This window comes from Clarias gariepinus, chromosome 19, assembly GCF_024256425.1.
Source record: "Clarias gariepinus isolate MV-2021 ecotype Netherlands chromosome 19, CGAR_prim_01v2, whole genome shotgun sequence".
Lineage (NCBI taxonomy): Eukaryota > Metazoa > Chordata > Actinopteri > Siluriformes > Clariidae > Clarias > Clarias gariepinus.
Window position 1 is genome coordinate 29,730,001 of NC_071118.1, and position 27,500 is coordinate 29,757,500.

The 27,500-nt window shown below is 41.5% G+C and overlaps 2 protein-coding genes across 2 annotated transcripts in view; both read right to left on the reverse strand.

The window, feature by feature from the left end:
- Positions 1–2,667: 2,667 nt before the first annotated feature.
- lipia (lipase, member Ia) lies at positions 2,668–16,255 on the reverse strand. Its single transcript, XM_053478910.1, has 11 exons — positions 16,196–16,255; positions 13,238–13,301; positions 10,228–10,589; positions 9,974–10,082; positions 7,457–7,558; positions 7,255–7,344; positions 7,000–7,167; positions 6,736–6,825; positions 6,461–6,569; positions 4,107–4,280; positions 2,668–3,983 (listed from the first exon to the last, which is right to left on the reverse strand). The coding sequence occupies exons 1-11, from the start codon at positions 16,196–16,198 to the stop codon at positions 3,899–3,901; spliced, it is 1,356 nt and encodes a 451-aa protein (XP_053334885.1). The 5' UTR covers positions 16,199–16,255; the 3' UTR covers positions 2,668–3,898.
- A 6,650-nt stretch (positions 16,256–22,905) lies between these two features.
- The window catches only part of camk2a (calcium/calmodulin-dependent protein kinase II alpha), a 46,897-nt gene continuing 42,302 nt past the window's right edge, over positions 22,906–27,500 (reverse strand). Inside the window, exons 13-18 of the mRNA XM_053478312.1 lie at positions 27,491–27,500; positions 26,121–26,169; positions 25,004–25,079; positions 24,788–24,882; positions 23,776–24,004; positions 22,906–23,583 (exon numbers count right to left, since the gene is read on the reverse strand). The exon at positions 27,491–27,500 is cut by the window's right edge and continues 31 nt beyond it. Coding sequence (XP_053334287.1) covers positions 23,580–23,583; positions 23,776–24,004; positions 24,788–24,882; positions 25,004–25,079; positions 26,121–26,169; positions 27,491–27,500 — 463 coding nt within the window. The 3' untranslated portion in view covers positions 22,906–23,579. The remainder of the gene's footprint in view (positions 23,584–23,775; positions 24,005–24,787; positions 24,883–25,003; positions 25,080–26,120; positions 26,170–27,490) is intronic.

Below are 27,500 nucleotides of genomic sequence, written 5' to 3' on the forward strand. Positions count from 1 at the left end.
CCATAGAACCCTCATTATGTTTTTTAGGTTCCTTAATTTATTACCAGATCCTGTGTTAACCAAAGAAACCCCAAATCGTGCAGCACTGAAGTCTTAAACTTCTCCACAACAGTAAATTTCTTCTACAGTTATTTAAATTTAGATTGTCAGGGCCATAATCTTTAAAATGTGTCTAAAACGACGTCCTGATCTGGAGAAGACCTAAAATCTCACCGCTTCTTCAGAGCACACACTGCATGTTCAGAACCTTCGCGTGTCCCAAGAACCCTCAGTATTCCCAGTATGACCTTAAAATCCTCACCTTGGGACTCTTACTGCACCTCTGTAAACCCCCGCCCATCTCTAGCCTCCAGGTCTGTCTCTAACCTTCACATCTCAAGAGCCCAAAGTATGGCTCTGGAATCCTCAACACTTTGACTTGTCCAGATACCCTCTTAGCCAAAACATGGGATTGGTGCTGAGAAGTGTCTCACCTACTGTAGGTGAAACCGTAAATTTTCAAATAGGATCATGTGACACCATTTTGCACTTTTTTACTTACTGTAATGCTTCTTATCTCCTGATCCATTTTTAAATACGCATATGCATTTATGTTTGTATCAGATAAAAGAAAAACCATTTGCTTAAAATAATTTTGTGCCCTTTCATGTTTTAGTGTCCATAATTTCTTTAAATTCAAATCTTTCAATGATCCTAATCATCATTCAGACGAAACTTGGTCAGTTTAGATTTCAGAAAAGACATAAACCTGAAAAAGTGTATTATTCTAAAATGCTAAATTTTTAAGGTATTGCAACATGAATTTCACATGGTTACAGACACTACAGATTTTTTTGCTTAAAAATCCTTAATTTTACATGAAATGCTTTATTTAAAAAAATACACATGAATGCACATATAAAATTATCTCTCCAAAACAGCTAAAGTTAGCAAATTTTGTAAAGAATTTTTGAGTGAGATCGGTCACTTGCATGTTATACAGTCATGTGAAAAAATTAGGACACCCTTTGAAAGCATGTGGTTTTTTGTAACATTTTTAATAAATGGTTATTTCATCTCCGTTTCAACAATACAGAGAGATTAAAGTAATCCAACTAAACAAAGAAAACTGAAGAAAAGTCTTTTCAAGATCTTCTGTAAATGTCATTCTACAAAAATGCCTATTCTAACTGAGGAAAAAGATAGGACACCCTCACATGTATTCCCTCTTAAATTGGCTCAGATCTCACACAGGTATATCACACCAGGTGCACATAATTAGTAGATCGTTACTCTGCATGTTGAATGAGGCTTGCCCTATTTAAACCTCAGACATTTAGTTTGGTGTGCTCCTGACTGTTGAAGTGAGAGTGAGCACCATGGTGAGAACAAAAGAGCTGTCAGAGGACTTCAGAAAAAAGATTGTAGCAGCCTATGAGTCTGGGAAGGGATTTAAAAAGATCTCAAAAGATTTTGAAATCAGCCATTCCACTGTCCGGAAGATAGTCTACAAGTGGAGGGCTTTCAAAACAACTGCCAACATGCCCAGGACTGGTCGCCCCAGCAAGTTCACCCCAAGAGCAGACCGCAAGATGCTAAAAGAGGTCTCCAAAAACCCTAAAGTGGCATCTCGAGAACTACAGCAGGCTCTGACTACTGTTGATGTAGAAGTACATGCCTCTACAATCAGAAAGAGACTGTACAAGTTTAACTTGCATGGGAGGTGTGCAAGGAGGAAACCTTTGCTTTCCAAGAGAAACATCGAGGCCAGACTGACATTTGCCAGAGATAAAGTTGACAAAGACCAGGACTTCTGGAATAATGTTCTTTGGACAGATGAGTCCAAAATTGAATTATTTGGACACAACAGCAGAGGACATGTTTGGCGTAAACCAAACACAGCATTCCAAGAAAAGAACCTCATACCAACTGTGAAGCATGGAGGTGGAAGTGTCATGGTTTGGGGCTGCTTTGCTGCAGCAGGACCTGGTCAGCTCACCATCATAGAATCCACGATGAATTCTACTGTGTATCAGAAGGTGCTTGAAGAACATGTGAGACCATCAGTTAGAAAATTAAAGCTGAAGCGGAACTGGACCATGCAACATGACAATGACCCAAAACATACTAGTAAATCAACCAAAGATTGGCTGAAAAAGAAGAAATGGAGAGTCCTGGAATGGCCAAGTCAAAGTCCAGATTTGAATCCCATTGAGATGCTGTGGGGTGACTTGAAAAGGGCTGTACGCGCAAGAAACCCCTCAAACATCTCACAGCTGAAAAAGTTCTGCATTGAGGAGTGGGGTAAAATTTCCTCAGACCGATGTCGAAGACTGGTAGATGGCTACAAGAACCGTCTCACTGCAGTTATTTCAGCCAAAGGAGGTAACACTCGCTATTAGGGGCAAGGGTGTCCTATCTTTTTCCTCAGTTAGAATAGGCATTTTTGTAGAATGACATTTACAGAAGATCTTGAAAAGACTTTTCTTCAGTTTTCTTTGTTTAGTTGGATTACTTTAATCTATCTGTATTGTTGAAACGGAGATGAAATAACCATTTATTAAAAATGTTACAAAAAACCACATGCTTTCAAAGGGTGTCCTAATTTTTTCACATGACTGTATGTATATATAAAGCGGTATCGTGTTTTGGCCGTCTGCATGTCCTCAGAGTCTTTGGCACATATCCATCATTTGGATCTTGTCTCTAGAACCCTCAGGATGTCTCTAGAACCTTCACACGTTCACTCTCCTCATTACAGCGAGCGCATCTGGGCTGAAATTCACAAATCTTCAACACGTTTAATTAAACCACATTTATTTTTTTTAAAAAGCTTAGAATTATAATATCTGTACATAATTAATAAATAAAAAATAAATACAAAAGTTACTTAGAAGAGGTTAATGTCAAATCATATACCATATGCATATAAGGAATAATATTTTATAAACAAAAACTTATAAACACATGAACAGCTGTAAAGATAAAAACTTTCAATATTTTGATTATTTGTCCCTTTTATATCCACCTGAGCTGAAGACTGAATATTTATTCTATATTTATTCACATTCCCAGAGAAAAGTATGAAACCAGTGAATTATTGTTTAGAAGAAGACTGACGGTCCCGAGCCTCGAATCGTGTGCTGTCAGTGAGCTGGAGTGTGTCGTTAATGGTGTTGTTAGAACCACAGTAAAACCAGAACCCTGGAGAAATGGCGTCTGGAACATCAGACAGTTTTAGCCTCAGAACTTGTAGCCTGGGACACACACACACAGGAAGGGGCGGAGTCTCCGAGATACGAAACACTCAAAGTGGTGCAGAGTGAGAGATGTGTTCCATTAGCCAAGACTAATACAGAACCGAAACCAGAACAGAACCAGACTAGGTAGGGAATGTTACTGGTCCTATTTCTGATCTTGATTTTATTTCACCTCCACTCCTGTGGCTGTTCTGTTCCTGGTCCGGTTCTTGTGCTGGTTCCTTTATGGTTGTAGTTCTGTCAAAGTTCTGCTTTCTGTTCGATCCTGTTCTACCCCTGAAATGGTTCCTGTACTGTTCCAGTTCTGTTTCTGGTCATGATCTAGTCCTGGTACTCTACCTGTCCTGTCCTAGTCCTGTTCCATGATTTATGTTCCGACTCTGGTCCAAGTCCTTTTCTGATTCTCCTACTGTTCTGGTTCCGGTTCTCTGGTTCTCCGGGGTGCTCATTTCTGTTTGGTGTAAACTGGTGAAGCGCAGAGTTAAAGAAAGCTACAAGATATTCAGCTCCAGTGTGTGTAGAGTGAGAGTGTATTGTGTAATTTAAGACATGACACAGAGACTCAGTGTGTGTGTGTGTGTGTGTGTGTGTATGAGTACATAATGATCAGTCATACACTCAGACTGTATGTTGCTCGAAGTTCTTCATCTGTTCCTGGATCAGAAGTTGGAGTGGTGACAGGAGATGGGTCTGAACGTGACATCTTTGTTTTCCTCCAGCAGAAGATCGTAGCGGCACATCGGTCTGAAAGGGGACGCAATCAAAGAGCTGTGATGGGACAAAACAAACACCTGGTGCGAAGAGCATGGCTGTGTGTGTGTGTGTGTGTGTGTGTGTGTGTGTGTACAGTTAAGTGTGTGTCTGTACCTCAGGCCACTCTTGAGAGGAGTAAGGCGGAAGCGGAGGACACGGAGTTTATAGCGAGGCGTAAACGCGTTCCCCGTCACGTACTTCAGCGTGATCGTCTTCACAGGATAAACATTTCGCTCGAACTGCGCCAGCAGCGTGGCCTCGCTGTACTGCTCGAACTTCAGCTTCTTACTGAGGAGACACGGAGACAAATTAACACACATACCACATGACATAACAGATTCTTAGCTTTTTAAACCTTTCATCAAAAAGCAATTTAAGCAACAATTTTACAGCTTAAATGATTCTAGAAGCTTCACCAATTTTACTATCAATACATAAAAAAATATGAAGTGAGACAGTATAACCCTGAAAATGCCCATTTTGGGGCTTATATGAAATCATCTCCCCGAAACGGCTGAAGTTAGCAACTTGAAATTTTTAATGAAGCGAGACCGGTCACTTCCATGTGTATACCATAAAAGGTAATAAAGTTAGCACCAATGCTGTGTTTTGGCCGTCTACAAATAAACCATAAAAACAATATTGTTCAGAACGTCATAGCAAAAATTCATTTAATAAAAATTTTATTAACTACCAATTACTACAGGTCACACCCCCTCTGCACCGATTACTACAGGCCACACCCCCTCTGCACCGATTACTACAGGCCACACCCCCTCTGCACCGATTGCTAAAGGGCACTTGTTCTGGAAATATTACTCCAAAATTCTTGTCTTGTCTTGTCGCTGTCCTTGTCTTGTCGCTGTCCTTGTCTCTGGTATCACCAGGTCTCTTATCACGGCTGTCAAACCAAATCACTCAGGATAACGTGTGAAATGTCTAGTGGCACCAAAAAAAGCCCCATAAGACACTGGATTCAGTAAAGTGCTGATTGTTTCTGGATCTGTTCACACCAGATGAGATCACGAGGCCCACACAGATGAGCATGGTCTACCTCATTCCCAGTGTCTTTGTAAATGTGTTGTCTCTCCAATCTGGTCATATTTATCATGAAGATTCCAACTGACTGAAGTGGGATTGTAAGTCAACACCCTGGAGTACAGCGTGTCCCGTTGGCCCTGGTGTCCTGACCGCCGACTTCTTAGATGGAGATCAGAATGGAACAGCAACCTCGGTTAGCAGAGCTCGGGTACTAACATCTCCTGTCTCTTGGTCCGAGTTGTCTTCACCTTCACACACAGCCTCTTCTGTGGCATCTTTAGTTTCCTGGTACATTCGCACCTACAAGGAGTTTGTTTTTGTGACAGAAGCTTCTACAGACGTCAACACACCCACACAATAAATAAATAAATAAATAAATACAATTAACAAGAAATGTAATAAAATGTGGGGTATCAAAAAAATACCAGTGGTATTGCAGCTATGGCACATATTAATATTACACATGTTTTTATTGCACAGTCTGGAGAACATTTAACTGTTCATGAGGTCGCCTGGGAGGAGAAACTGTTCTTAAGTCGAGTCCTGGTGTTCGGTGCTCTGCAGAGCCAACTAGAGAGGAGAAGTTTAAAGAGCAGATGGCTTGAGGGTAAGGGGGTCCAACGCGAGTCCCAATTTTCCGAGCCCTTAACTTCACTCTGGATAGAAACAGCAGGTTCGGCAAAGGAGCGCCGATTTATTCTTTCAGCAGTCTGAAACTTTGTAGTGTTCTGATGTCTGATTTTGTAGCTGAGCCGAACCAGACAGTTATTGATGTGATATGATAAAGTGTATGATGTTCTTTTACTGATGTAATTGTGTGTGTTATGTTCTTTTAGTTATGAACACATTATACCTTTTAGAATGAGTCTTTTTAGATCCTCACACATTTTGCCACATGCTGTGGGGTAAAAGGCTTCCGTCTAGACGCCCCCTCTCATGGCCTTCAGTGTTTCATGGTACAGCAAATGTTAGAAATTAGTTCACACCCCTCTAATGACTAATGCATTTTGACAGGGCAGTCTACAGTGACAGCTCAGTGGCTTAAGCAGTCAGAGGAGCCAGAGAAGGTAAAATGCTACAGAAACAGCTGGATTTTATTTGTGGATTTAATCCTTTAATCTGTGGCACCTGGATGGTACAGGTTTTTTTTCTAGATGCACTTAAAATTGTATTAATAACCTGTTTTTACAAAAAACTTTTTTCATATTCCATGTCATATTGTAGGTGGACAACCAGAATGGTTATTACCGTCTCGCTTACCGCCGTGGGAACACGGCAGCAGCCAAAATAAATCAGTTGCATTTTAAAGTCATTCATGAAATGACCGCCAGGTGGCGCAAAGTGACATTTTTCACTGTACGTGTGTGTGTGTGTGTGTGTGTGTGTGTGTGTGTGTGTGTGTGTGTGTGTGTGTGTGTGAGACTCACTGGTCAATCCGAGCCTCAGTTTCCTGTGTGCTGTTCTTTAGCGTGATGGTGATGTAACCCCATCGCTCCTCAGAGTTCCAGCTTACGATCTCCACCTTATATCCGCTTTCTATAGAACAAACCCAAACTCCAGTCAGTGAACGCTCATGTTCGAGAAAACATCAGAAACTTCTAGAACAACAAAGACTAACCACAGGAAAGATATATAAAGGCAAGACATTAGGATAAAACTGTAAACATGGTTGAATATTTGATAGTGTATATATTAAACTGACTGCCGTATGGAGTCTTCTGGTTTGTGGTGAAGAACGTGGAGGTCTGTCCGAGCTTCAGCAGAACCTCCTTCCACTGAGTCACATCGTAACCTGAAATCAGAACACAGAGTCATTCCTTTACAAACTCTGGACAGATGTAAACTGCTTTTCATTCACCCAGTAAGCTGCGTTCTGATTGGCTAGGAGCAGTGGGAATAATGATGATGTTATTGATGATGATAATGATGATTATTATTATTATTATTATCATTATATTCCTCCTACCGAATACTGGACAACCAGAGGAGTTAAAGCGCTCGCAGCTTAAACATTTCCCATCCAAGAAGTTTGAGTAATCAGAACACGGATATGCTGTGATTTGAGAAGTCTGATTAATCGAGTCCAAATACAGGTAGACTGCACGCTGATGATCACATTTAAAATACTTTGAACCTAGAAAGAGACAGACAGAGAAAGAGAGAGTTCATTTAATGTTTTTTAATGTTATTATTCTATTTGTTCTGCTGATTAGGGACTGACCTGAGAAGATGGTCTTTGGACAGCCAGGCTGATCAGATCCTCCATTTGGATAATAATCGATGTGTCCGAGCGCATCCCGATATCCAAGTGCTAATTAGCAAATCCAACAAAGCTTCACGTTAAGGCAGAATACTTGAGTATTGAGTAAATTGTAAGTATTGTTTAAAATTTTTTGTAAAAGTTTTTACTGAGTCAGACTCACCGTCCATGTCTGTGTGCAGAGCTTCAACAAACTCAGCATCAGACGGATCCAGGCGCTCGTCAAGAGATTTTCCTCGGAATGATGGACCTGCTGGATCCAGAGCTGATCCCAAACAACAGTTTAGTTTTAGCCTTGCAGTACTCAGGAGATTCAGTATACAAGTTTGTCAATACAGAAGTGTCCCGTCAAGGGGTCGCCACAGCGGACCATCCAATCCACACACAACTTTGGCACAGGTTTCACACCAGATGCCCTTCCTGATGAAACCGGCAGCCTGATGCAAACAGGACTGGCACTGCATGCAGTGGCTGGGTAGTATGGGGTGTGATAACCACAGGGTTCAGTTTTAGGCCCACTGCTTTTTTCCCTTTACATGCTTCCTCTGGGCAACATAATCCGTAAACATGGTATTAGTTTTTACTGTTATATTGACGACACACAGTTATAAGTCTCAGCAAAACCTGATGAGATAAACCAGCTTACTAAAGTTGAGCAATGTGTGAAGGACATAAGAGATTGGATGCTAATTAACTTCCTTCTGCTTAATCCGGATAAGACAGAAGTTCTAGTCATAGGACCGCATACAGCTAGATTCTAGATCACTCTGTAACTTTAGATGGCCTTTCTGTTTCATCAAGTGCAACAGTAAAAGACCTTGGTGTGATTATAGATTCAAGCCTTTCATTTGAAGCACATGTAGATAATATTACCAGGATAGCATTCTTTCACCTCAGAAATATTGCGAAGATAAGAAATATATTGTCGCTAAACGATGCAGAAAAACTAGTTTATGCTTTTATCACCTCTAGGTTGGACTATTGTAATGCCTTACTGTCTGGTTGTTCAACTAGGTGCATAAATAAGCTTCAGCTAGTCCAGAATGCAGCAGCGAGAGTCCTCACTAAGATATGAAGATATGAGCACATCACCCCTATCTTATCTACACTGCATTGGCTCCCTGTGAAATTTCGCATTGATTTTAAAATACTACTCTCGACATATAAAGCATTAAATGGTCTCGCGCCGCAGTACCTGAGCGAACTGCTAGTGTCTTACGATCCGCCACACCTACTTCCATCAAAGGATGCAGGCTGCCTGTCAGTACCGCGTATTATGAAAACTACAGCTGGGGGCAGAGCTTTTTCTTATAAAGCCCCAAAGTTATGGAATAGTCTTCCAAATAGTGTTCGGGACTCAGACACAGTCTCAGTGTTTAAGTCCAGGCTAAAAACCTATTTATTTAATCAAGCATTTTTATAAATAGATTAGCCATAGGTAAAGGAGCAGATCTGGGGGACTCATGGACGTAGAGTATTATGGTGAACTGGTATGTTTGGATGCTGTCTTCCTCACTCTCATTGATCACTCAGGTTTGCTGACGATGAGGTGATTGTTTGCTTTACATCTCAGTTCCCCCTCATGTTTGTGTTTCCTTCTGGCTCTCCCTTTTAGTTATGATGTCATAGTTAGTCCTGCCGGAGTCTCTGCTTGCACTCTACAGTTAATATACATTCACATTATACATTGTGTGACTGTGACCAGACCTAACTGCCATCTCTCCTCTTCTTCTCTTCCCCCCCTCTTTCTTTTTCCTCTCTCCTCCTGTCTCCCCCTCTCTCTCTTTCTCTCTCTCTCTGTCGAGCTACACATGTCGTTCCTGAGCTGCCAGTGATCCAGACTCCCTCTGCCCTCCGGACCTGTCTGACCCATCCTGGTGCCCCGCTTCTGGCTGAAGATCTCGTCACATGGATGCCCCGTGTGTCTCTCTGGGATGCGTCTGGTGTCTGGGAATGATTCTCTCTACCTAGAAGACGGTTCTGGCCTTGACTGGTGTTGGCAACTGTTTCTCTGGGGACTTGACAGTTCGATAGTTCAGGACTGGAACTTCTTACAAGTCTACCTGAGTTTTTAATACCTAACTGGACTCCATATTAACATCAATTAACATCAGCTATTATAGCTGAACTGCCTCCCACCCTACACACTGTATAAATGCAGATCATTTACTGCTTTCTGTTTCACCCAAATGAGGATGGGTTCCCTTTTGAGTCTGGTTCCTCTCAAGGTTTCTTCCTATTACCATCTCAGGGAGTTTTTCCCTCAGCACTGTCGCCCTCGGCTTGTTCACCAGGAATAATCTGATCATTTTGATTCATACAAATTCACATTTCATACAAACTCAAATCATTCTTTTGATTGTGTAAAGCTGCTTTGGGACAATGACAATTGTTAAAAGCGCTATACAAATAAAATTGAATTGAATTGAATAACCACTGACTGCAGGGCTCAAAACCAAATTCTAGAGCCTTAGCCATTTGAACTACAACTGACCCCTGTTCGAGTGTTTCAGTACTAGAAGGATTTACTGCAAGGTCTAACTGCGAAAGAGTACTCAATCAAGTGTGACTGCTGTATTTCAGTACTCGAGTGTATCTGCAGTCTTTCAGTACTTGGCGTTTCAGTACTCTTGATGGAGTGTATCCGCCGTGTTTCAGTACTCGAGTGTCCGTGTCTCACCTGTGATTCTGCCGATGCGGCCATTAAAATTTGCGCCAGTGAAGCCCGAGATGTGCGCTCCTAAACTGATACCAATCATGTGGATGGAACTAAGATTCAGTCCTGTTTGCTGCAACACACACGCACACACACACACACACACACACACACAGGGTAAATAACAAACCTTTTCCAAACCATACTTCGTTATACTCTATTAAAGTGTCTTCTTACTGTTGATTAACAGAGTGTGTGTGTGTGTGTGTGTGTCTCACACTAATAAAGCGTGTGACGTTTTCAGCCACGGGCCGTGTGTTCTTCACCACCGTTAGGTAGTTGAGGTTGGCCGCTCCTCGGTTCCAGTCCACCACAATGGCGTTGACGTCGCTGCGATTCAGGATGGACTTTACCATATCGGTCATCCAGACGGGGGGAGAACCGGTGGGACGAAAGCCATGAATGAGAAAGGTACATGGGCGGGACAGGTTAAAAGTGGGCGTGGCAAACGGGTCATCCGGAGACAGTAGCCTCCCACAGCTGTCGTTCTGACGCGTGAAGAGAATCAGACGAACCTCCAGACTTGTACCGGCAAAAGAGTGTTTCAGATTCAGGCGAGTGATATCCTCACAGTCCTCACCTACACACACACACACACACACACACACACACACACACACACACACAGAATGAACAGTTTTACTTTATTCCCATTACATTCTTCATCCCTCCATCATACTACATTCTTCTTCTATCTTTTATATTCCTCCTTTCTACAGTTTTTGCTTTCTTTTCCCTCATCGTGTTTTATTTTTTCATCATTCAGTTCTTTCATCCACTTTCCTTAAAATTCCTTTATTCCTTTATCACTTGGTTTCAGCTTTTTCCACATTTCTTTCCTGTTTCCTTCCTCATGGACTGGAGTTTTATTCTTTCACTTTTTCTTTCTTCATGTTTTTATTAAATCATGACATTACTCAGCAGTGGGCTCATGTTACAGCCTTGTGTGTGTGTGTGTGTGTGTGTGTGTGTGTGTGTGTGTGTGTGTGTGTGTGTGTGTTCTGTTTTATGTTTCTGGTTTTTTATGTGTATTTCATTAGTTACAGTAAAGCAGCTGAGAAACAAAAAAAATACCCACCCACACACCCCGACACACATACTCACACATGCCCAGACACACACACACACACACACACACACACACACATTTGTGGTTTTGTTCTATGTTAAAGCGTGGTGTGACACTGTACAGTGGGTCACAGTGTGTGTGTGTGTGTGTGTGTGTGTGTGTGTGTGTGTGGTTAGAGGTCATATGAGAAGCACAGAGCGTTGGATGATCTCAGTTCCATCATGAGTGTTAAACCCAGTGTGTTATTATTGGCTTTACGCTGCAGAGGCTGAAGTGTGTGTCAGTCGCAGAGACACAAAACTAAAAACAACAACAGAGACATGAGAACACATCCCCATCTGGGTAATGATTATCAGTCTTTATTCCTCTGTGTGTGTGTGTGTGTGTGTGTGTGTGTTTGTTGTGGGGGGAAAAGCCCCGGCCATTAAGGAAAATGTATAAGTGTATTAAAATCGCGGAGAGCTCGACGTCAGTGTCAGCTTATAGACGATATAATTCACACCAGTATAATTACAATAATATAATTACACACCGGTGTAAAGCCCCGCCCACTCTGTGTGGGTGGAGGAGCTCAGCTGAATCTGGCCTCCGTGGAAAAGATCTAAACTACATCAGGGGCTTTTCATCGCTTTAGCTTCAGTCTCACCGACCAAGAACATGGGAGGAACCAGGCGGAGGGACGTCCAGGAATCATTAAACTGCAAAAGCAGCTGCTAAAATAATAATAATTATAATAATTATAATTATAATAATAATAATAATAATAATAATAATAATATACACATAAACAAATTACGACAAAAGGAAACATGTTTACAGTCCAGTCTAAGAGTTGGTTTAATTTTCCAGAGTGTTATTTTGATTTGTTAACAGCACTTTGTGCTTCCTGTAGTTAAACTTAATGTCTCTGAGACGCTGGTCCTCAGCAGCTCGCTGGTTTCACTGGTTCTGTACGACCCGAGCTGAGGTTCGAATCCCACTCGGCTCATGTCCTGCGGTTCATCCAAAAATATTTGAACACCAGCAGAGAAGGAAAACAATCTGATGACATCTTACCAGATTTCAACTGAAGTTTTGTTTTGTTGGGGAAAAAGTGCTTTAATGTTTGCTTTCCACGGCCCATGAGACTTAAAAAATGTCTAAGAAAATAAAAACATGAATATAAACCTCCTGAGTCCAAGCACTTTTCAGGACTGTAAACCTCTGTGAGTTTCAGTGCTGCATCGAATCAAGAGGTTTTTCATTTACATTTACATTTGGGCATTTAGCGGACGCTCTTATCCAGAGCGACTTACATTTTTATCTCATTACACATCTGAGCAGTTGAGGGTTAAGGGCCGCGCTCAAGGGCCCAACAGTGGCAACTTGGTGGTTGTGGGGTTTGAACCTGGGATCTTCCAAATCCAATTCTAGTTTTCAGTCACACAAACACTAATCTGTTACTGCAGTCTGCATGGACGATGATGATGATGATGATGATGATGATGATGATGATGTTATGATCTTCACTACAGTTTTCTGAAGATCCATGAATCACACTTTTTTTCCTCCCACAGACCCCATTGTACAACACGTCCTACAGGAAGCCCAGGTTTGACTCATCTACCGCCCGCTTTTCTCAAGAACATCACTGTAACAGGTCCAACACTTATTAATCAAACCACAGCTCTTTCTGTGTGTGTGTGTGTGTGTGTGTGTGTGTGTGTGTGTGTGTGTGTGTGTGTAGGAAAGAACCAGAGGAAAAACTGTGTGCAGGAAGTAAAGGGGGTTATTAGTTTTAACACGACCTCTTGGGAACTTTCTGACTCTGGACTTCTGAATATTCAACACTTTATATCTATTAAACCTTAATGTCTGGGACGTTTTCTCGTACATCATGTTCCAGTCTCATTACAGAATTATCTCCTACCTGTATCTAAGCTACTGTACCGAGTTTGCCGGTACAATCGGAGAGAAGAGCGAGCTCCATGGTAACACTGTTGTCATGGTTACAGTGCGAGCAAAAACCATGTGAATGAAGTGTAATGGGTTTCTGAACAATACACGAGACAAATTATGGACTTGTGTTGAGCTGAAAAAAATAAACTGAGCTGGAGGAAGGTGTTTGTGTGTGTGTGTGTGTGTGTGTGTGTGTGTTTATGAAGAACATTAGGCTTTACCTCTACATATGCAGAAAGGCATCACTATCATGGCTGTAAGTAAGCAGTGCGTAATCCTGAACATCTGAAAAAACAGAGAGAAAAATCCATCATTCATATTCAGACTCAGCGATCCAGGACAATAGCGGCGAAACCAGACGCGTTAATCATTTCAGGATTTAAATCCGAGAAATTTACAGATTAATAAATCGGCAGCTGTAATAACAATCACGTCAACTTTACATGGAGTTCTGAAGACATGAAGATAATCGCTATCATTCTAACGTAAAAGTTTCACTTTGTCAGTGCAAACTGTGCATCAGTTTTGTCATTTGCTTGCTAGCAATATTAGCATTAGCATCAGGTGTAGTCGATCGGTCAGTGCGTACACTAGCACTGATATACAGTGTTTCTACATTTATGCTAAAACTTGAACACAATCTTTATTTCCTGCTTTCTGCTTTGGGAGGCGGAGCCAGGGCGGAGCTTAGAGAGGTTTAGTGACACTAATGTAAGTAGAAGAAAATATTGGCGGAAATCATATAACCTTATAAACCTTATAACCACATAGCCACGCCCTAACGCTCAGCTCGTGCCATGTGTGTGGGTCAGCTACACGGTGAGGTTCAGCTCAGGATCCTTAATCCCTAATGAGGAGACACGCACATGCTGTGAGACACCACTGCGAGACACACTGGAAGACAAGCTGCACACACTGTGAGACACAATAAGACACACTTCAAGACACACTGCACACACTGCGAGACACACTGCGGGACACACTGCGGGACACACTGCACACACTACGGGACACACTGCACACACTACGGGACACACTGCACACACGGCGGGACACACTGCGAGACACACTGCGGGACACACGGCGGGCCACACTGCAAGACACACTGCAAGACACACTGCACACACTGAGAGACACACTGAGAGACACACTGCACAAACTGCGAGACGAACTGCGGGACACACTGCGGGACACACTGCACACACTGTGAGACACCACTTATTTAAATTTACGTATTTAAATATAGAGTGTACTGAATGAAGATGACGTGAAGCAAATATTATCTCTGTAATGTTTAAACACTAAACGTCTTTAAACACTAGAGATAATATTTGCCCTTTTTTGCAGTTTTTAAAAAGTCCTGAATGTAAAGGGTTAAACTCAACAGGTACAAAGATCAAAATAGAGAATGTTTAGTTTATGATTAACCAGGAATAGGAAACTCCACTTTATTTCTTACACACACACACACACACACACACATGCTGTACACACACTATTCACCCCTGTACCATGGCGCTCATGCGTATTACAGTGTGTGTAACATCACTGAGGTCCTGTGCTCGGGGCCAAGAGCGTCTCCACGTGTCACGGAGAGAAACACAGCCGTCTGCTCCACTCGTCTGCTCATCCCTCAGTCGTCTGTAAATGTCATTATCAGTCACATGATCGAGTCTGTACGGCTACACGAGATGGGACTCACTGGAGATTTCTGCCTGAACATAAAAGCTGCAGAAGCCTGACGTGATACCGAGAGAGAGAGAGAGCGAGAGAGAGCGAGAGCGAGAGAGAGAGAGCGAGAGAAAGAGAGAGAGAGAGAGAGAGAGCGAGAGAGAGCGAGAGCGAGTGGGGCTCTCACACACGTGTCTCCGTTCATCTCTCTCTCTCTCTCTCTCTCTCTCTCTCCTGAAGTGCTCACCGGAAATCAGAACTGGTTTCCATGACGGTAAGCTCAACCCTGGCCCAGTGCCCTGTGGTCCTCGTGATGTACATATGTTTGTGATCTTATATGCACGTGGGCGTTCTTTACCGTTAATCGTGCACGTGTGATAAAGTAAGACGTGTGTACGAGGTGAGAGTATCGGGTCTGTCCTAAAGACCTGCAGAAGTTTCACTTCGTTTAACAAAGAATGGATAAAAACTATCGGCTGGCTGACACCGAGGACCCGGTTCTGTGCAGCACACGGCTGGGAAACGCTGCCTGAGGGGGGAACGCTTTGGGAGTGCGTGCGGCAACTACAAAACACCAAAGACGAAGTGAAGTCACGATCTATGTAATAATGAGCTGCGGAGGAGAGCGTCGCTTCACCTGACCTGATCTCAGGACAACACAGAGCGCACCAGGAGTGAGCAGGGCCACGGGTACGGCCACGGGTACGGCTACAGGGGAGTCCAGGTGTATGTCTACGGGTACAGTCACAGGGGAGACCAGGGGTACGGCTACGGGTACGGCTACTGTAATGCTAGAGGTTCAGCTCATGAGTTTTAGATAAAGTTCTCATGGAACCTCAGCGTGCAGAGAGGAAACACCTGACTGCTTAGAGCGAGCCGTGAAGAACCAGCACACGGCTTCAGGAGAAAGTTTATAATCACTCAGATTATCACTTTTTACACCCATGGTGAGCACACACACACACACACACACACACACACACACACACACACACACACATATATACACACACACATCATTTCATGTGAATGGAGCCACAGTAAAAATGAAACTGCGTAAAGTCTTGTCGTTAAAGCAGAACAACCGGTTTAACACCCCCCCCCCCCCACCTCTCTCTCTCTCTCTGTCTCTCACTCCACACACACACACACACACACACACACACACATTAATGACATTTCACAAACTTTTAGCAAAGTATCAAGTCAGTGTGAGTTCCATGTTTGTTTTTCCTAACTTCATTAAAGTAAAGTGTGTGTGTGTGTGTGTGTGTGTGTGTGTGTGTGTGTGTGTGTGTGTGTGTGTGTGAGAGAGAGACTCTCCCTGTTTTTAAAGTCAAAGGAGCTCAACAGGCAACACACCCTTCACCCTTTGCTTTCCTGTAGACACAACACACACCTGGCTGCTGCAGAGAAACACACACACACACACACACACACACACACACACACACACACCTGCTTAGGAATTTCATTAACTCTGATTAAAATAAAGACACAGATCTTACCATGACGACCTCCTACAACTCCTCACTGCTCTAAACCGAAACTGTGTGTGTGTGTGTGTGAGAGAGAACAAGAAAATAAAAAAATTCAGCTGACACTAACCTTAGCTCCACCTCCTGCGCACGCACACACGCCTCCCATCACACACACACACACACACACACACACACAGAGGTGTTGCATTCCTTTCTGCAAGATGGTCTGTGTGTGTGTGTGGGGGGGTGTGTGTGTGTGTGTGTGTGTGTGTGTGTGTGTGTGTGTCTGCTACAGGAAGAATCAACAGAAAGACAACAGAAGTGATGTAGTGACATTTTGACTGCAAAATAAACAACAACAACAATAATAATAATAATAATAATAATAATAATAATAGGTTTAAACATTTTCACAAATAAAGAAGAGCAACTACATTATTACAAATAAAATACAGACACAGATTTCCAAGTAAAATGCATAAACACCCACTGGTCACTTTATTAGGAACACCTTCCATTTATACCCTCATCCAATCAGGTGTCACACACAAACCCCCGGCAGATACACCTCAGGAGCTTCAGATAATGTTCACATCAAACACCAGAACCAGAAAAGAGGAAGTTTAACCACGGCGTGGCTGCTGGTATCAGAGGCGCTGGTGTGAGGCGTGCCGGGGTTCTCACACACCACGGAGGGGTACGAGAAACGAAAAACATCCTGTGAGCCAAGCTTGTTAGGGGAGATGAGGGGGATCAGACTGGTCTCAGATGGCAGGACGTCTACAGTAACTCATAATAATAATCATTATAACTTATTATATATATTATATTATATCATAACTAATAATAATAATCATCATCATCATCTATACCGCTTTATCACGGGGGGCGGAGCCTATCCCACGAGACCTATGGCACGAGGTGGGGTAACCCTGGGGGGGGTGCCAGTCCATCACAGGGCACGGGCACACACACACACACACACACACACACACACACTACAGGCAATTTGGTAACACCAATCAGCCTAATCTGCAGGTCTTTGGACTGTGGGAGGAAACCGGAGAACCCAGAGGAAACCCACCAAGCATGGGGAGAATCGAACCCAGATCCTGGAGGTGCAAGGCTGACCACTACGTCACTGTGCAGCCTCATCATCATCATCATCATAATAACAATAATCATCATCATCATCATCAGTCATTACAGCTGTGGTGAACAGAAACGTGTTTGAGCGTGTTAGGCTGCTCTCCTATTAGACGTGAACACACAGCTTGGTGAGAGCCTCAGACTTGTTCCTGGACTGAAGCAGAGGAACCTGATGTGGCCTCATCTACAGAACAAACTACACCATACATACAGAGGGTTAAGTTTGGTTTACAGTGAAGACATTTTTACAGTGTGGTATTTTATACCCTCTTTATGAATGTAATATTCTAATCTGTTTCATGTTTACCTTTAGAACACACTTCCTCTTTTACACTTGTGTATTTGGTGTAGATTTTTCTATTCCGTGTACAGATCAGTGTTAAACATCTGACCATAATAAAGTCATTCTATGGTACAGTAAACTCATAACAACACACACATCACACACATCACACCTTGTGGGCCAGGTAGCTGACATATGGGGGTGCAGACATATGGCTCGTCACACACCATTAGGGGGCGCCGTGAGCTCAGTTCCGCTTGTGAAAGTGATTGGCTGTAGAACTGCGATTGATGTGAGAACGCGAAGTGCTCGGCCAATCAGCTCTCTCCAGGTCTCCGGCTTTGAGGGGTTACATCATCGCCCGGGAATCGAACTAGCGATCTCCAGATGGTAGGGTGAGCACTTTAGCACTGCGCCACTTGGAGGCCGCTTTAAATTCTTTCAGATGAATCTTTACAGACATTAGAGTACGACGACCCAAAGCCCTGAAACTCTCCGACAGCTGACCAGTGACAGCTCTCTCGGCTCAGCAGTGACCTTCAGGGGGCGCTGTACTGTGGGGAACTCTGTGCTCTGACTTCAGCTCCAGTGGATCCTCCTGGGTATTGAACGCTATCTTGTATGTTTTCAGGTTTCACGGAGTTTTGACCCTCACATTCTGTTTGGTTTCTTACTTTCCCCAGATAATTGTTCACAGATGTTTTGTGTTTAGTTTAGTTGGTTTATTTAAAGCCCATATTTATGTTGGTTTTTTTCTGGGTTTGTTTCTTCTGTGCGATTCTGGTGTTACAAGAGGCTTGACTTTGTTGGTTTTCATGCTAATTCTATGCTAGTCACATTTCTTGTTCTTAGTTTTCAGTTTTGTTCTGTTTTGTGTTGTTCAGTCGAGATGTCTGTGCTCGTGTTCCTCCGGACTCTCCACCCAGCTGTATGTTTCTGTGAAGTCATATGAGGGACTTCGGCTTAAATAATGTTGAGGAACATGTGAAGGACATCAGATGCTGAGGAACATCTCAGAAATATTGCCAAGATAAGAAACATAGTCACTACATGTTGCTGAAAAACTAGACTGTGTTTTTGTGACCTCTCGTCCCACCATCATCCTGCACACACACTCATTATTGTGCATCGCTACACTCCTACACCTCTAATGATTTATAATCACTGGTTCCTCTCGAGGTTTCCTCCTCGTGTGTCTCAGGGAGTTTTCCTCAACAACGTCACCTCGACCGTCACCTCGACCGTGTCGTGGGAATAAAAAAGATTTCTTTCAGCCAGAGTTCATTCGCTGTTTTTTTATTGAGATTTATTGAACAAGTTCAGAAAAATCCATCCACTATTTATGAAAGATGCGACCGAGCGACTCCACACATGAACTCAACAGATTTATTTATATAAAGAATTAGCTAAATAAAGCAGAGGAGCTAAAATCACCAAGAGATAAACACTTTTAATAATATTAAATGTTGGGTTTATCAAGTCATCGACTGAATTTGATGAAATCTACTTTATAAAATTGTACAATTTTCAGCAGCAAAACAAACAAACAAATAAACAAAATTCTCACTCCTGTTTAATAATAATCGCTAACACAAATCAGCATAAAGGTGGTGATGTGTTTGAGCCCTGAACACTGCTGTAAACTCGAGTCAGAGTGCAAGTTTGCACACACACATGCACGCACACACTCACACACGCACACACACATGCACGCACACACTCACACACGCACACACACATGCACGCACACACTCGCACACACACACACACACACACACAGACCAGAGTACATAAAGACTCCATAGTTACATTTAATATGTTGTCACATATTGTGTTGTAAGTTTACTGTACATAATATAAATATAAATATGCAAACCACACGTTATCCACGAATAAAATCACGGCCTATAAACACATACAATCATATTTATGTGGGGTTTTTTGTGCTTTTATTCACAACCTGTATAGAAACCGTACAAAAAGACGTGCTGCATGCGTCACGGAGCAACGTTAGCAAAGTTAGCAAAACAAATTAAAGGTCAACTTTAGCACAAAGGAGGTTCAGTTAGTTAAATGTTCTCGGAGAGGAAATGACTGCGATTGGCTGGATCAGGTGACCAATCAAATCAAAGCTAGTGACATGAACAGTAGGGTGTGTATGTCACTCAGTAATAAGATAAATAATGTTAGCACTGTTTAGTATCGATGATGTTAAAACACTAAAACTTAGCTAGGTTTCATAACCAGCAGAACTGCAAGTAACATTTTATGCTAAACTGATCACATTTAGCTAGCATAAAACTTATATCTACATATAAAGTCATGTAGTAATAAAAACACTAGCTAGTTTCTCTTGCTCAGTGCTAACCTCATCTGTGTTTTCTTCATTTTTATAGCAGTTTTGTAGCAGTGAGCTGATGATCTTAAGATATAAATGAACATTGTTGTGTGTTTACTAAACGTCTTCTTCTGCAGAAACTAAACTTAAATAATTCTTTGAAATTTAAAACCATTCAAGCAGCAATAATGTCTAAATCAATAAAAAAACATTTCATATACAAAGAAAGTTCTCTCACCATCTACAGTTAGTCTAACTTATAGCAAAATCCGTAAATGTAAGTCAGTTCCAACAAAGAAGAGGTAACGGTTAGTTAGGTTAGCTTGGTTAGCTAGGGTAGCTAGCACCCTTTTCCAGCTGCCTCAGTAAGCATGCTCAGGAAACAGAGCTCTAGTTGGAAGCGCCAGTCGGTTTAAGAAAGAGACTTAGCAAAGACTTTGCGAAATTTAGCATTAGCACATTCTGACTAGCGCAGTTAGAGGATTTCATAATAATATACAATGTTCTCAGTTATTCAGATTGTTGTGTGAAATTTCACATAGACTTTCCAAACCCTATAACTAGCATAAATTTATGTGTGTGTTAATCCTAGCATGAAATGCTAAGCAGCTGATGGTTCCTGCTCTGAGAGAACATTTCCCCGAACTGTAGCTCCTCGGCACGTCACGCTGCTACACACTCTCGGTAATCGTTGGAAAAGCAGCAGAGTTTTATCAGTAGTAACCTGTGCAACGCTAAACAACACTTTCAGGAACAAACACGGCTTTTTTTTCTGATGTGTTTTCACAGATACAGCAAGTTACAAGGAAATGAAGAAACAACTTCAAGGGGAAAATGTGATTAAAGAAAGAAAGAAACACATTTCCTAAGGATCATGATGCTTATTATTATATTGGTGGCAATTCAATTAAATTATTAATTAATTAATCAGAATGATCGAACACCTCGACTAGTGACTGATTTATTATAAAATACATTTAACTAAGATGTTTGTGTCCATAATGTTCCTAAATGATCGTTATTATGACAGCGATATTATACTTTTGTAATTGATTGTAGTAAGACGGCTGTACGCAGTGGAGCACGGGTCACGATTCACTCAGCTATTTTCCTCATCACTTCACTGAATATATATATAAAAAACACAAATGTGCATAAACTCGTTAAATATGCGCCGCATGCTTCATCTAATTATTGAATTAAACGTTAATTATCTGTACATTTTACGTGGGAGCGTAATAACGTCATTTTAGTTATTCACAAACACAACACAAATAAAGCAGCTAACGATACTCACGGCGGTCCGTTTCTTCCACACACACAATAGAAGATAGTTTAACTTTAAATACTAATTTTCCTAAATAAAATAAATAAACAAACAGCCATGCAATTAAACTGCAAATAAAAGCTCCCGAAATCAACAACTACAAAAAATCAAAAGTCACGCTGATACCCGAGCTGAGTACCGTATGATATCGCCCACATAAAAACGCTCTACTGGATTTATTGCAGATTTGCCGTCTCGCTTTGGACATCGCTAGCACTCCTACTGTGGCATGTGTTCCTGACGTGTTTCAGGGGAAATGGAGATAAAGTTTTAAAGCGTGGTCACCTGATTTCCTGGAAGAACTGGTTAAGTCTCAGCGTCTGTGAACCGCATTTAGCATCTTTGTCCATAAAGATAGTCACCACAATTCAACTTCCGTCGCCCTTGATTCATCTGTTTATGATTGTTAAAATTACAACAGATTGAAAGCTTAAAATTTTACTAATCCAAACCTTCTCTGATTGGTTACATCCTTCTTTAAATGGAGAGGAGGCGGGGCTTCAGATGTCTGCTAGTCTGCTGTACATTTTAATAATACAATCATTGATAAAGGCTCCATGTGCACTGTAAGTACTCCATTTCTTCCTGTATTTATGTCAATACTTGGATTTAAATCTTTAAGACACTTCAAGCCCCGCCTCCTCTCCACTTCTTGTATTGCACCAAATAACCAATCAGAACAGTTCCTGCTCAGAGGTACAGTTTCAGTGAGGAAAATTCCTGAAAATAAATAAACTAGATGCTAGAAATTTATGTGTTACCAAAATGTAAAATTACAGTATAACCTACACTAGAGTTTATTTTTTGCTTTTGTAAAAAATAAATGTTAAATAAATAATAGCTATTTAAATTTTACTCTCAATACTAAATAATAAACTTCTTCATAAAGTTTTTGTAATTTAGAATACATTTTGTAATATTTCTTTTTTAATTGTTAGTATATGATAATATAATGTTGTTCACCAAAAATAATTTAATTATTATTTAATTTAGTACTATATGTTTAAATTTGTTATACCTTTTTTGACATATTTGGAATTTGTTTGCTACAAACATTATACAATTCATAAATACAATTTATTTTTAAATACATTTATTAAAGCAATTTCACGCTCTCATAGTGTAGTAAAAGTGTTTAATGTTGTTAGTGTTCTTTTAAAGTTTAAAAAGTTTTAATATATACGTTTGTTAAGGTTTACAGTTCAAACCTAAGTGAAAAGAGGCAAATTGGAGATTTAGTACAAACTGAAGCTGCACTTCGTGTGAACATGTCCGATACAATCTCACAATAAACCCAATAACTTCAATAAATAATAATCATTTATCTACAGTCTTAAAAATCCATTCAAGCTAGTGGCTCAGTGCTAGCATTAGCTCATCTTAGCCACTAACATGATCAATCTACCGCTAGCAATAGCATAGTTTAAGCTTTCGCTTATTCACATGATTAGCTTTGACTTTGTTATAGAATCACATGACAGTTTTATTTACTTTATTTATTGATTTACTAGTTGTTGTTGTTTTTTTTTTTTTTTTGTTTATTTATTTTTGTGACTTCTTTATTTCTTCCCTTACCCTACATTCATCATGCTATAGTGTGTGTGTGTGTTTGGGGGTCGTGGGGTTTGGGGGGCGGGTTATTGCCCTTCCACTTTAATTCCTCAACACTCTCAGCTCTTTTTCAGCTTTCATACTGAGTAATGAAATGTTGTTCGCGATGCCGGACACTGAAACACTGCGGGCAAGAAACCGAAACTTCATCCAGTGGCAACTGAACAGCTAAGCGTTAGCATGCATGCTAACATACCACTTCTTCATTTTTTTGTTTGTTGATATTTTTCTTTTAAAGTGTATATTAATGAAAAAAATAAATGCAAAACAAAATGAAAAACATAAAGTGTTGATTATGTTTCTGGGAAGCCTTCAGTCTCTCAGCGAATTCTGTGTTTTATGATTTGTGTGCATTGTTTATGACGTAAACAGACGATAAACGCACAGTGAGTTCACACGTTGCCCTGATTCACTGGAAAACATTTGGAAAACAACTTTCCAGTCAAATCCACAGAAAACTAAAATGATAAAAAAAAAAAAAAACCTTTAATGTGTGTGTGATGAAGGAAAATAATAAGTGTGTGTGTGTGTGTGTGTGTGTGTGTGTCTGTGTGTGTGAGATGAACTCAAGCCTGGATGCTCATGTAAGAGATGGGAAGCAAAGGATTGTGGGTAGTCAGGCAGCTTCCGCGGTGTCCAATCAGCTTGCAGAACAGCAGGACCACCAGGACGGATCATGCAGCAATAACGCCAGCTGTTCAACTCAACTAACACACACACACACACACACACACACACAATTAAAAATCAGAACATTTATCTTTTATAATAAACTCAACAGTAGGGAATAAAACACAAGTGGATGATTTTCCTGTAATGGTGCGTCCCCAAGTGTTTTATTCCCCTTAAACCACAGTGTTTGTGCGTGTGTGTGTGTGCGTGTGTGTGTGTGCTCTTACTTGGTGATGGTAGAGGGTGCTCCAGAGCGGTGGAAGTGGACGATCTGCCATTTCCCGTCACGTCGGTGCCACACGCGAGATTCCTCGGCCTGGGCGGAGCGCGGCGCTCCGTTCGCGTCGATAAACTGCGTGATGCGGATGTAGGCGATGCACGCGGCCTCGTCTCCGATCAGGTGGATGTGGGGGTTCAGGATGGTGGTGTGTACCGGCTTACTGTTCTTAGACCACACTTACACACACACACACACACTCAGTGTTAATTATTGGCGTTGTTGGGGTGTGTTGTGGTTATAAACTCATTAGTAAGAGTTTTGTGTCACAGTTTCATCACGTTTTCACTCAAACACTTTACAAATTAAAAATTAATTTCTAAAATACAGGATGGAGAAATAAGTTGGGAGGGAGTGTGTGTTTAACAGGGAAATCCTGAAGATGATAGAGAAGCGCTCAAAGAGAAAACTACACCGTGACATTCATTATTATTTTACAATCATCTCAGTTTATTTATAGAGGAACTTCACTGCTGCCCCCTGGAGGCGAAGGGAGGTAATGACACAGTTCTCTCGTCTTAAGAGAAGAGCCACTGTCACTCTGATTAGAGCTGATGCTAACTCAGGTTTGTTACACAGTATCACTTTCCAACAAATCCCGCCCCCTTTGTGTTATGATTGGTTACAAGATTTCAGTATCATCTGTGATTGGTTAGACCATCAGTGAAAGTGAAATGTGCTCCAATTCTAGAGCACGAAGGCGGGGCTTAAACTGTTGCGCTGCTTTAACGCAGTGTCAGAGTTGAGCTGAAACACATTTTATGTTCATTTTCTATATTATTGTCATTAATATTAATAGATTTATTTTGCGTTTGTCTGACAGACGTGTTCCAGTCACTTGGTTTTCGTAACAGGATTCTTAAAATTATTGTCATTTACTTTTGAATTCTTATATACAAGTCAAAAGTAACTGTTCAGAATCAAACACACTGACGCGGAAGAAGATTCAAATAAAAACTCACAGTTCTCAAAGTAGAAGCGATGGAAGTCGAGTCCCTCCACCAGATTCCCCAAAGCTTCAGGCTCGAAGGCTGTTACACTGGGATCACACATCTTCCTACACACACACACACACGCACACACACACAGAAAGAGAGAGAGAGAACCATCAGTGTGTTAGGACTGAAGGAATCAGACATGATAACTCGCGTTACACCACAGAAGGTCACGTGACTCACGTGTAACTCTCAAAGTCTCCGTTGCTGATGGCCTCAATGAGCTGCTCGGTCACTTTAATGATCTCCTGTTTCCTCACTGACACACACACACACACACACACACACACACACAGAATGGTTTATTAATCAAAGAACCTTTAAATAACCTTAAACTAGCCATGAGCTACTCTTTGTCTCACTCTCTCACTCTGTCCTCCAGTCTTAAAGAGAGCAGATCAGACAACACGTACCTGGTATAGAGTAGATCATAGAGTAGATAAGACCACTGATATATTATACAGCGGAACCTCGGCATACGTGTTTAATCTGTTTCAGAAGCGAATTATTAAGGGGAAATGTCGTATTGTGAAACACATTGTCCCATAGGAAATAATGTAAATGCAGATAATCCGTTCCAGCCTCCCAAAAATATGACTAATATTACCAATTTCCAAAACAATAATCACATTTCTGCATATAAAACAATCAAAACATTTAGTAAAGACATGTAAATGAAGTAAAATATGAAATAAATATCGGAAGTAAACGCGCCCGGCTCGGTCACTCGTATGCCGAGGCAAATCTCTTGTCAAATGTTTTTTTTCTTAAGGCGAAAATTCGTAAGGCGGGCGTTCATATCCCGAGGAACCGCTGTGTAGAGTAGATCAGACCAGAGATATATTATATAGTGTAGATCATAGAGTAGATTAGATCAATGATATCTTATACAGAGATGACAGTGAGCAGGGCACGCACACACACACACACACACACACACACCTGAATTATAAACCGTGAGGAGATGCAGCATGTTCAGGGTCTGAGTGACAGCAGGTTCTCTCTCTCTGTCTAACACACAGCACTCATCTACTACATTTTATTCAACTGCATTGATGATAGCAAACATGAAAACTCAAGAAACACACACACACACACACACACACACACACACACACACACCACCTGCTAAGCATTTCCTATCCTCACCAGAGCGAGACCGGAGCTATGTGTAATTAAATCCTGAGAGAACAAGTGAGTGACACATCACAGTGTCTCCACATCTCAATCACACACACACACACACACACACGCACACACACACACACACACACACACACACGCACACACACACACAGACCTCTGGTGTCTTCATCCTCGATAGTGGTGTTTGAGCTCTCTGAAGATTCCTGTTAACACACACACACACACACACACACACACACACACACACACACATGAATGAAACAGTTTACAATATAAAAGGCCTCATATTTCTGCCTCATCAAACACTAGAGTGGAACAAACACTGGAGTTTCCTACAGTCTACCTGAGCCTCCAGTAATGAACTGGACTCCATATGAACTTCTCCACATCTCCTGTTCTACTGAACTTCCAGCCTCCTAACACACAGTACGAGTGCAGATCAATCCCTGCTATCCGTTATCACCCAGATGAGGTTACAATTTCAGGTGAATGAAGGCATAAAAATGATTGACATCTTTGATGCTCCAAGACATTTCCACATCTTTGGGGCATTAAAGGAGTTCCTGGGAGGCCGGCGTTACAGGCGTTAATCAGACGTACTGATAATCAGGGGATTATGTAGAGAAATAAAGGGAGTTTTTACTCTCAGTGTTCTGTTATTCTGTACAATCAAAAGTCCCGCTTTGACTCGAACGCCCTGTGTATGTAAGGAAGCTGCACTGTATCATGTAAGTTATAATTACAAATAACCACTCTAGTCTCTCTCTCACACACACACACACACACACATTACACTACTGAGCCGCCCGTCTGACTGTTAGACTCTACTCGAGCGTTACTGAGATAAAGTAGTTAAACTTTAACTCCATCACTTTTCCAAAGCGTCTCCACTCTTTAGCCCTCCGTAACAAATCTCTAAGTGTTCTTCGTCTCTCATCCAGCCGGTGTCTGTCTCTACACATCAATCACACCGGCTCTGATTTGCATCCTATCAAGCAGGAAGCGTGCTAATTCATCACATGACGTGACCTTCTAATGCTACACCCTGTGGTTAGTGCAGTAGCGACACCGTACTGCAGTCCCCGCGCGACCTCGCTAACTGTTTCAAGTCATGTTCCGCTCCTGAAACATGCGAGTCCAGCTACATCACTTAAGCTTTAGGAGGTTTCGTTAATTAGCTAACATTCCCTTAGTAGAGTTCATGACATCTTTTAAATCTCAGATGAGCCTAGCATCGACTCCAGGAGCTAACGCAACCAACAGGAAGTTGAAGTTCATCCAACTGTCGCAATTTGCTCACTTTTTTAAGGCTTTAAAAATCTGATTCAGTAATTAAAGTCTCTTTTACATGAAATATGAGTTTAATCTGATTCCAGCTCAAACGCTCGTCTCTTCTCTCTGTATCCTGCGCCGGGTTTAAATCTCTCGCTCGAGGAAATTTGTGATTAAACGTAAAACATCTTAATAAGTTTTGACTCAGTATCTGTATCTCGCTCTCTTCCTGTAGAGGCGTCTCTGTCTTACCTTCACTCCG